At 38.3% G+C, this 11,526-nt stretch overlaps 1 protein-coding gene across 4 annotated transcripts in view; it reads left to right on the top strand.

The window, feature by feature from the left end:
* The window catches only part of ACSL4 (acyl-CoA synthetase long chain family member 4), a 49,472-nt gene extending 38,240 nt beyond the window's left edge, over window positions 1-11,232 (top strand). For 2 of the 4 annotated variants that reach the window (XM_054214653.1, XM_054214654.1), the window contains exons 10-16: window positions 2,116-2,255; window positions 2,721-2,893; window positions 3,097-3,171; window positions 3,375-3,566; window positions 4,113-4,227; window positions 4,938-5,095; window positions 6,916-11,230. In XM_054214653.1, the coding sequence (XP_054070628.1) occupies window positions 2,116-2,255; window positions 2,721-2,893; window positions 3,097-3,171; window positions 3,375-3,566; window positions 4,113-4,227; window positions 4,938-5,095; window positions 6,916-7,073 (1,011 nt within the window). In that variant the 3' untranslated portion in view covers window positions 7,074-11,230. Of the gene's footprint in view, window positions 1-2,115; window positions 2,256-2,720; window positions 2,894-3,096; window positions 3,172-3,374; window positions 3,567-4,112; window positions 4,228-4,937; window positions 5,096-6,915 lie in introns of all 4 variants that reach the window. The other 2 variants (XM_054214655.1, XM_054214652.1) reach the window with 2 other exon arrangements.
* Window positions 11,233-11,526: the final 294 nt, after the last annotated feature.

Here is an 11,526-nt window from a genome sequence, read left to right on the forward strand (position 1 = left end):
GGTGGTGGTGGGTGAGTAGGAGGATTTAATCTCACTTAAGAATAGTGGGTTTTGGTTGGATTTGGTTGTTCTGCAGCATCTTTGGGGAATAGCCAAGAGTTTTACAATCAATTACTCACTTGTACTTTTTGTTCTATAAAATAATAATCATATATATAGTCTTGGTCTTTTTCTTAATAATTAACTGAGTGAAAAATTAATATGTCTGAGAACCCCGGCTTTTTGGAAAATATCCATTTGAATTTATTTCCTGGGGAAAATACAAGTGCTAGACTACTGGCAAAAACAGTGTAAATTTGAAATACGGTCATAATCCCTCTTGAAAGGACTATATTTTATGCATGTCCAGAAAAAAACAAGCCTCCATGCAGACAGATTCATGCGAATTAACTGCAGAACAGAGACAACGCTGAACCCCACCTAAATGTCTTGATTCTACACACTATCACAAAGAAGTTAGCAGAGAAAAAATAAAATTGCAACTGCTGATGTATTTTCAGTTGCTAGCAGACAGGATCTAGAGTTCAACAATCTACAGCAAGGAGGAAAAACTTTCAGAAAGCCCTAGGAGGAACACCACTTACCTAACATCATCTAGTAAATATTTCTCTCCCTAGAACTAGTGTCTTTTTTTATTGTCAAAACATCATAACTTCACCAGTGATTAGAACGTATAAGGAATGAAATAGAAAATAATTCTAACAGAATTCAGAGACACAAGTATTTCTAAATATTTGATTCAATCAGAACACTGTAATAAGGGTTAATAGTTCCTTCCAGGCTTTGTAATTCTGAGTAACTCATCATGACTCTCTAGTCTTTCCAAAAAGCTACAGTTAATTTGGCTTTAAGATATTTGTCCGGCTTTTGGAAATATTAAACGATATTCTGCAGGTAAGCTAGGCTGAAAAAAGTGTACAGTTTTTCTGAAATTCTAGTTTGTCTAAATCATGAAGATTTAAATGAACTAATCAAAAGCACAATGAGAGTGGTCTCTGGTAAGACTTCAAAATATTAGAGATCAAAATATTAAAGTACATCATTTTCATAGCTTTCTTTTCAATTTTAAATTTGACTTTTGTTAAAAAGCACACAAATACTTCAAAGTCTTGTGCTCTGTAGCAAACTTGATGGAGCCAATCCTTAAACTTCTGTTAAATACTTCACCAGTCTGAACACAATTTATTTTAAGTACTGTGTATTTTAGTGAACATAAGCTTATTCTTTTAATGGAAATTAATTTCTCGTCTGTGACAGAATTGTGGTTTGTTTGTCAGGTAACTAGAATTACTGCAGCCACGTTGCTTTGGAAGTTGAAAAACTTCTCTTGGAAAAGGAAGTGGTGAAATGCAATCTCTTAGTTCATTCCTTTGTGCTTCCCAATTGCCATGGGTAAAGTACAGCATCAGGACTCCTAAGCACGATAAATGTTGCATGGCCTATACCAGCCTTTAGCAACAAGATTTAGCTGGACTTGAATTCAGAATTTTCTAAATCAGTTTGTCGCACTTTAAGTACAGGTTAAGGTGTTACCGATAACGTAAGCAATGTAACGTTACGTGTGCTATTACATGTGTTACCCACGACTTGCAGCTGTGGCTGATAGAGAAGACATCTTCAGAATGAAGGGCGGAAAGTACTTTAAAACCAAATCCGAGGTTTGGAAAGCTGTCTGTAGAAATGTGAGGGGTGGTTACTCTTGTTACTTGCCCTTGACTTACCCGTCTGCCTAATTCAGGGCAAGTTTTCTAATAGAAGGTACGTACTACAGCATGAGGGTTCCTCCACTCTAGTGGTACTGGTCTGAGGAGAAAAAAAGCAAATGGAGAAAAATTCAGCTAAGTCACTAATTTTCTACTGTATTTTTGATACTTGATTCCACCCATTTCAAATATCTCCGAGCTGCGATGGTCTATAAATTGACTAATTGATCACATAGTAAAAGCATTACAGTTAAGCACTGCCTAACCAACGATGCAGACATTTTCACTCTTACTGTATTATCCGTTTTAAAGAAAGAATAGGGTTTTATTTTATGTTTAACATGGAATTTTATTTACACATGCTAGTCTATTCTATGTGGTAACTTTCCTTGCTTTTTTTAACAATTTGTAGGAAATAATGGACAGAATTTACAAAAATGTCATGAGTAAAGTTCAAGAGATGAACTATGTTCAGAGAACTCTGTTCAAGATAGGCTATGACTACAAATTGGAACAAATCAAGAGGGGATACGATGCACCTCTGTGTAACGTGTAAGTATAATTCACGGTCCAAGTGTACCTTTTTCCTTCTGGTTTGTTAAGACAGCCTAAACCAGTAATCATCTAAGCTATCAGACAAGCCTCATCCAACACACAAATATCATCGAATGACTAACTGAAGTAATCCAAGTTCTTACTGCAAACAGATAAGATACTTAATGGTCGGAATGACTAATCTTCAGAACAGATGACTAGTTAGTTTTCATTGGATTGCCTTTTTTTTTAGTAATGAAATTGGAATGTTTGTTTAGTTAAGTTCCAGGAATTCTGTCATCTTCAAGTGTTACACAAGAGGGAATGTTTTTGATTATCCCTGCTCTCCACTAAAATCTGTGAATGATGACGTTGATTTTTAAGGTGTTCCAGATAGGAAGGAAGAAGAATTTTTGTGTCTTCTTATTTTTACAAAAGTGAGCTGAGTGGATGATTGTTAATGCTGTTTTCCCTTCTTTCAAGACTATTGTTTAAAAAAGTAAAGGCACTACTGGGAGGGAATGTCCGTATGATGCTTTCTGGAGGGGCACCACTCTCGCCTCAAACACAAAGATTCATGAACATCTGTTTCTGCTGTCCTGTTGGTCAAGGCTATGGACTAACAGAAACATGTGGAGCTGGAACAATTACAGAAGGTAGTTAAAATGCTTCTGAAAATACATAATTTAAGGCACAGTTATATATACATGAGGGTTTGGTGGGATTTTTGGAAAGTCAAAATAGCTGTAGTTCTTAACTGCAATAAAGTAACTTGAGATAAGCTACCACTTTATTTATGGTTTGAGTTTATACTTCAAATGACAAAAATCTCTGTATTCTTCCTTGTTTTCTCCCTAAGCGTCCGATTACAGCACTGGCAGAGTTGGAGCTCCTCTTATTTGTTGTGAAATAAAACTGAGAGACTGGCAAGAAGGTGAGAGCATTAGATGTTTTGATTTCAGAGTAACTTATTTAAGCACTGCTTAGCTGGTTTCTTTGCCTATCTGCTTAGTGGGGTGTAGCACTATATTTATAATAATCATCAATTTGTCTGCATTAACTTCAAAGTTTCAAAGTATTTTCTTAGCAGCAGAATATACGTTAAAGATAATTGTGTGGGGATTTTCTTGTTTTCAGGGGGCTATACTAATAAAGACAAGCCTAATCCTAGAGGAGAAATTATAATTGGTGGACCTAATGTCTCAATGGGATATTTTAAAAACGAAGAGAAGACAACGGAAGAGTTCTACGTTGATGAGAATGGTCAGAAATGGTTCTGTACAGGAGATATAGGGGAATTTCATCCGGATGGGTGCCTGCAGATCATAGGTTGGCCTCAGGTTTTGATTTCTTCATCTATTACAAGATCTTGACTAAATGTAATTATAAGCATGCTATTAATCCTGTTGGCTTTGCCAGGGCTAATCTACTTAAGGTTACCTGCTTGCAGAATCACAGTGTAGAACACATTCCCAAGAGTCCTCACAACTGTAGGAAAATTTTGGAAGTGATGCCGTTTCCTGTGACGTTATCACTATTTAAATTTAGCACAAGGACTTTAAAGAATAAATGTAAGATTAATTTTTGGTATTAATTACAAAGCTTTAAAATCGGAGTCCCCATCACTTTCTTACAAGTTGTGTGATGAGATATAGTGCTATATAAACTTTTTTACAGAAGCCTTTATAAAGTTGGCAGAATATGTACATGCTATTAGCTGCATTAACATTTTAACAAGATGCTTTAATTCATGTTTTTTAAGAATCTTGCATAGCATTGCACAAAATACATAAATAATGGCCTTGCAAATGAGTCTGTGGAAATGCAATAGCTTAAATGGAATAAGCTTTTTTTTCCTTCCCCCTCAACTCCTAGATCGCAAGAAAGACTTGGTAAAGCTCCAAGCAGGAGAATACGTATCTCTGGGCAAAGTAGAGGCAGCACTGAAGAACTGTCCATTGATTGACAATATCTGTGCTTACGCCAAAAGGTAAGAAACTCCATTTAGGGTAAACATGAAATATAGGCTCTCACCCCCTTCTCTGATGATACGCTATAGTTTTCCATGGTTTCCATTGAACAAACCCTGCTACCAGAGGGCAAGTTACAAATGGCATCTCTGAAGTAGCACAGGTGCCCAGATTCCCTAAAACCTGAAGAAATTACCTATGCTTTTCTGTTGGCGTTTCTTCTGTTGGCGTTTCTCCTGTTGTAATGTACTCCAGTTCCATCCCATCCCTTCCCCAAACAGATACCATTATATTTAACATGTGTTTGGGCTTTCTGTCAGAATACCAGGGAAAAGTTAATCTGGATGCTTTGCACCTGATCCAAAGCTCTCCACTGGATTTTAGAAATAGTCCCTGTCTCTCCCCTCTCTCCCCTCAATTAAACACACTACATTAAGGGAAACTGAAGAGAACTAGATAAACAGTGGACGTAGCTGGGAAGCTAAACTGAGATGTGCACTCGTGAAATTACAGCAAAGCATGATACCGATCAAACCTAACACTGTAAAACAACTTAAATACATTTGATAAGTCATCAGTTGCGAAGACTTAATGTACAAGGATTTTGTATGGGGGAATAACTACAATTCAAAAAAGCACTGTGGATCAAGTAAGCATTTTACACCCTGAAAGAGAAGTCTCAATTGTTTGGATCTTTTTTTTCCTTCCTTCTCTTGCCATCCTGTGGTAGTGACCAGTCTTACGTGATCAGTTTCGTGGTTCCTAATCAGAAGAAGCTGACAGCATTAGCTGAGCAGAAGGGCATCAGTGGAACCTGGGTAGATATTTGTAACAACCCTACAATCGAAGCTGAAATACTGCGAGAGATTAAAGAAGTGGCCAACAAGAGTAAGTAAAGCGGCATGTTTTGTTAGCCAATCCCATGGTGCTTATCTGTTATTAACTGCTCTTCCTTCTTCCTGTTGCCTCTGTATCTGCCAAAACTTAATATTTTAATCAGGGGCAAAAAACATACCAAATTTTTGCCTATTATCCCTAGAAATGACATACTTTTTGGTAGCGTTAACTACTTCATCTTCTTTCATTTTCTAAAAAATCTGAGATTGTTTTCAGCTAAATTCTAAAGACAGGTTGCTTGTCTAATACTGATAAAATAAAGTCCAAGAGGGCTGTCAATTTTTAAGGAAAGTTACAAGACATTTGCTGGTAAGAAAACTAGTTAAGCAAGAGATTTCAAAGCTTTTTTCCCCCCGTGCAACTTTGTCCCCTAAAGCTTTGAATAACCACAATCCTTGCGGTTGTAATGGCTTAAAAGCCTGCTATTTGCTGTGGTACTGAATGATCAAAAGCCTCATCAATCCTTTACGGGGCCAAAAAAAACTTAACTGGGGAAAAAAGTCTCTAAAGCACTTGGCGTCTCATACAAGGAAGCAGTAAAACCGGACTTACGCACACGCTAAGCACTGCCTTAGAGAGGAGAATCTCCCTTCTGAAACTGAGAAAACAAGAATGAAAGGCACGACTAAATCTTGCCTTTTAAAAAAAAAAATAATGAATTTGTAGGTCTCAGACTTGGGTTTAAACACTTTAATCCGTGTTTTTGTATCACAAACTAGGGAAACTACTATCCATATAGCTTTGTTTATTCAAAATATTTGCTTACACATTCTCTCTACCTTCTAGATAGTAATCTACCGTTGAGATACAACTAATTTATTTGAAACTTTTTTCAAAGACTATTTTAAAAGAGATGATTCACGTTTTTAGCGGAACGTAATGTACCTTCATCATGAGCAGGCATATATCTAAATAAGATGAAACAGAATATCACAATAGGAGTTCGAAGTTCGAGAGACAGAAGAGCTCCTGGGGACAGCCTCAGCCAGAGATCCCAACTGTCCTACCTCTGCTGCCGCCCAGAGGCTGTGCTGCCACCAGTCGTCCCAGAAATTCAGCTGTGTACGTGGGATCCTGTTACAGGGCTATGTGCAGGACCTGACAGCAGAGGCCATCAAGTATTGCGCACATGCAGCGGCTCCCCGAAGCGTTTACCTGCCTCCTCCCTTGCTTACCCCTCTTTGGCCTACTGCCCGGGCAAGAGAGAGAGGCCGCTTTGGTTGCAGCGGCTGCGTGCGTGCCAAGCCACTGCTTCCAGCTGAAGGGAAAATAAGTGACAAATGTAACAAAAATACAGAGAGGTCCCTTTATTTTGAACTGTAAACAAACTCTTAGGAAGGAAAAACTTAGGAAAGACTCATTCAACTGTGGAAAGTATAGAAGTAATTCATTATAATTTAAATACGAAGCACATCCAACTAGTCTGAGTCAGTCACTACATTCCTGTAACACAGATGCAACTCTAGATTTCAGTGTATCCTCTTGTGACAGTGGTCTCAGATCTTCAGGCTACACACTCATTTGTTACAAGCTGTAGAGACTTTACACTGTCACATCCCGTACAAGCTGTAAGTGCAGTGTGTTATTAGAATATTTGCACACTAACCAGCAATTCAGCATTGGTACAAGATTAAATTTGCTTGTGGCCCTTCTGTAAGGTGAGGTCATTAAGTAGGACACCATATTATGCAAGCTACAGGGTGCTCACCTTAGATTTTTTTTTTTTTTTTTTTTTTTTTAGGTATCATGAACTAGTATTTCATTTGGCTACATAATCATAGTCATGCTTTTGTTTCTTCTTGTCCCTGCAGTGAAATTGGAAAGGTTTGAAATACCCATCAAAGTACGGTTAAGCCCCGAACCATGGACCCCGGAGACTGGGTTAGTAACAGATGCTTTCAAACTGAAAAGGAAAGAACTGAAAAACCATTACCTCAACGACATCGAAAGAATGTATGGAGGCAAATAAACAAGTTACGTTGACCAGACGGTTGTGCAGATGGCTCCTTCTCATGCCTCAGTTTTGGATGTCTGTGTATACTGTAGATATCGCACATTCAGAAAATATACCCAATGGACGAGTGTTTCCATAATCTCTATCGAGTACAACAGAGAATATATTAGACTCCAAACTCTTAATTATTAGCAGATTAGACACTGATGGTCTTCATAGAGTTTCATGTGATCATCTCCAGTTTTGAGACAGACATCATTATGTGAAGCAGTATGACCAGGTAACTTTATTATTATCATCATGTCTCTAGCATGTTCAGACTCGTGCAGCTTCTCTTTAATTCATTCTGAAGTCTGGCCTATATTTCAAAGAGAAAAATTAATGTGATTGTGATTATTCTTCTGTCATAGTAAGATACTTAGTGAGAGAGGAAAAAAAAAGAGTATTTAAAGTCTACCCTTCTCCATCTAAAAAGTAAAACAAGATGACAACATTAGTCAAGAACTTGCTAGAGATCACTAATAATGCACTGCTTGAGCGTGGATGGATTCTTCTGCACATCAGTTAGTGTCTTGAATATTTACAGTGCCTAAAAAAGAATATAAAGTCCACTTACTGAAATAAAGGTGAACTGAAAAGCCTTCTATAAACAAGTCATTCGACATTTCATTCAAAAGCGTTGAATTAACTTTCAACTTCCAGTTCACCAAATACGTTTTTACTTGCCACTGTATTTTAATTCAAGCAGGGCGTTCCACTAGGACACACAGGATAAAGAAAACAAAGACTTGCACTGCTTCAGGAGGTACTGATGAGAAATCAGCATCTGAACGCAGAATGCAAAACTTGCATCTTGACTGGCAAACAGCAGCAAAATTGATGGGCAGTTGTCTCTAAGCGGATTTGAAACTCAAAGGAGTTTTGGGTTTTGTTGGTTTCTTTGAGGGGTGGTTGGCAGTTTTGTTTTTAGGTGCTAATCCTCTAGACCTTCACATACATGTGAGTGATGGTACAAGTTACCTGCCTGTAATTTAGAGGATCAGGGTCTAAATGTCTGTATTCACTTTATGGAAAGGTATTTCCTTTGACCTTTTAAATATGGTAAGCATAACAAGGCAACCAGAAGCAGTAGTTTTCCCCGTGGAGTCTTGGTTTACTTACGGAAAAGCAGGCTGTGGCCAGGGAATCTTTGTTTTATGGAACTTGTAAAAAGGGACAAATCACTCTTTACAGAAATTCATTATAAAAATGTTCTCTTATTAACTGGAAGTCATAGATGTGAAGAAGTGGGAAGATACAATTTAATAATAGTTCATCATTTTGTGCGCAGAATCCTGTATTGTGTCTTCTTTTGACTTGTAACTGAGCTCCTGCATCCCTGCTAGCTCTTGACACTTGAACCATAAATGCTGTAAAAGTGGAGGCTCTTGATACTGTTCTACTTTGCACTTTCTTAATCGTTTTATATATGTTGCTTACATTTTGTACAGCTGTGGCCCTCAACTGCTATGTATTACAAATTCATTTTAAAGTATTTATAGATTTCTATTCATAATATTTGTGTTGTGTATATGACGGTTAAAAAGAAAAACTATTTGGTATTGTCACTGTACAGAAAGTAAAAGATTTTGTATGATGCTTCTCTTGAACACACTAGCTTGCAATTTCAGGGCAAGTTTTTCCTTTATTGCATGTATGTGTATTTCTCTTTTTTCCAGTTCAAACAGATTTTGGCAAAAATAAATCATGGCTATATACTCATTAACTGTCCCTTCTCTTTGGGACCAACTTCAGACTTCCCCATGCATAACTTTCTCTGGCCAGGCCAGAACTCTGCCAGCTCATCTTCCAAGAACCCTGAGGGGAAAGGGAAAAAGAGAGTGTGGTATAGAAAGCTGACGGTATCTAGTTGTGCATGGAACAAAGAAATAGCTTTTCTAAAAAAGAAAATTATTTTTTTAAGACACGTACAGTTGGTTTATGACAACAGGAAATACTTCCCACATCAGTAGCAACTTTTTAAACGACTCAGTCCTGGAGCCACGTTACCAGTTTTTCTGTGTTTAAAATTTGGTCACTATTATGGGAGTTGGACTAGATGATCTCTAGAGGTCCCTTCCAACTCTGAAGATTCCGTGATTAAATAGCCTTTAGTCAGCCTCTTAGCATCACAAAAGTTAAATGCATGCAAGAAAGTTACTTGCACTTGAGTCTGTCAGCTGGTTGTATGACTTTTTTTTTTTTAAACCATGAATGTATTTATATGAAGTGCATTTTATCTAGACTGCAGGTATCTTCTGTGTCTTGGTTGACTGAGGATTGCTACTTTCTATATATATGTATACACACACAACATTAACATTTCAGAAGTGGAATACAGTTTAAATGGCTCAACAAGTTTGCGTCCTGAGAGACTTTTATGTATCGCACGCGTTGTCTCTAGTTACTGTTCAGCACCTCGTGTTCTCTCCGACACTGAGCGTACTTTAGAAGAACTTCTCAAAAGCAGCAGCAGCGAGTACGTGCTACAGATGTTCAAATCAAAGCCTAGAGGTGCCTCATTTTTCTTTTAAGAAACAAACTAAGCATAGATGTGCTGCAAAAGACAATTTGATGCAGGTCAGCTTTTCAAGCGTTTGGAGAAGGGTTACATCAGGCTGCCTTCAAACATGGGGATTATTTGCAAAGGTGGTACTTGCAGTTTGGTAAGAACTTTATCCTATTTTTAATGAGCTCTAAATCCTTTTGTGACAGAGCTTGTGAGGAAGTAAGAAACAGGATAAGCAAGAATGGCATTCTCACTATTAAAAACAAAGAGCTAGGATACAGATGAAGTGACGGTACACGGCTCCAAACCTATTACATGATAGTTCCAGATGACATCCTGTGCTTGACTGAAAGGACAGACAATGTGGAGCTGGAGTGTGAGGGAGCAGTTCATTTACTAAATGTGAACGTCTCAGAAAGCTCAAAGTAGCTGCAAGTTCTTCAGAAAGCAGGTTCAGAATTTAAAGTTATCCTCAGTCTGAGAAACAAGTTCAGAGAGACACAAAATCCAGTTTGGGCATTTCTGATACAAGACTGTATTTAGGCCCTCTACTTCAAACCACCTGGGATATCTAGAGAAAGCCGGAGTCTGACTACAATGACAGCAGGACTAGAAGGCTTGGTCTGTGAGGAAGGAAGAGGAAAGAATGGCACGTGCCAAGAGATGATTAACCTTCAGTTACACACAGTGTGACCATAACAGGCACAAAAGAGCTGTCACTAGTGGATGAGGAGGAACGGAGAGCAAGTTTACACTAGGTGACATTTATGATTAGACATATTAAAAGAAACACAGAACTTTAAAGCAATTCCTTACTAACTACTGAACTAGTTGCTCGAGATCTCCGCCACTGAAAGCCTTTAGCGCCTCGGAGTCAATGGGGGTTGAACAAACACCTTCCAGGAGCAGCTTTGGCACAGAACCTTGGGTGGGGGCTGGAAGAGGAGAGCTGGTTCCCGTACATAACGCAACACCAGCGCTGCAGCTAACAGTAAGGTGTCATCAAATGGCTTGCAAGGAAAAAAGTATAAGCAGAGAAAGTAATGAGTTATTTCCTTTAGAGTAGGTGAGGTGGTGTTTAACCAACCCAATGCAACTGTAGTGCCCGTTACAACACCACAACTTTGAGCCTGACACGATGTAGAGTGCTGCCCACCAGGGAAGCCAGTACCTTGAACTGTGGCTCCCATCAAACACTTCCTGGCTATCTGAGGAACAGGACACCAACGGAGAACCTGGGTCACTAACTTCCAGTCAAAAAAACCAAAAACAAAAACCCCACACCCAAATTACCACGTCCCAGAATGGTAGTTTCAAATAACTACATTGTATTCAAATGATAAATTAGTGATGTTCTACAACTGCATGCAACACAAGAAATAAATTCTCATTATGTGTTTGGGTTTTGGTGTGGGGTTGTTCGGTTTTTCTGTTTGTTTGGTTTTTTAACAGAGCCTGCCTAATGACTAAGCTCTATTTACGTAAATCAATTTCCCTTTTGGAGGCTAACATTTAAACATTAGAAGCTTAAAAATAACAAGTCTTGTGCTTCTTTTGGGTAAGATGCCACAAAGGTAATTTACAAAATACAGTCAGTGAAACTCGCTGTCATTGCTTCCATGGAATTCTGAATGATATGCATAGAGTAGAACTCGGGTATTCTACAGTAGCATGAATTTACCTGGATTAACAAACAGAACACATTTCCAGTTAACTCAGTGCTGCTGCAAAATAGATTATTGATTGCCTTTTTTTTTTTTTTAAACATGATAGGGTTACCATAGCATCAGCCATGGAGGAATAGAGCTGACTACGCTAAATACACAGCTGTTATTGGCCTGTCACTGTCACAGAATCAAATTCGAGTGAGTTCTGACAGAACTGGGGTGGTGTTTGCGCTATTGCTTTGCTACTGGGAGC

The sequence above is a fragment of the Rissa tridactyla genome, chromosome 9 (assembly GCF_028500815.1).
Source record: "Rissa tridactyla isolate bRisTri1 chromosome 9, bRisTri1.patW.cur.20221130, whole genome shotgun sequence".
Classification (NCBI taxonomy): Eukaryota; Metazoa; Chordata; class Aves; order Charadriiformes; family Laridae; genus Rissa; species Rissa tridactyla.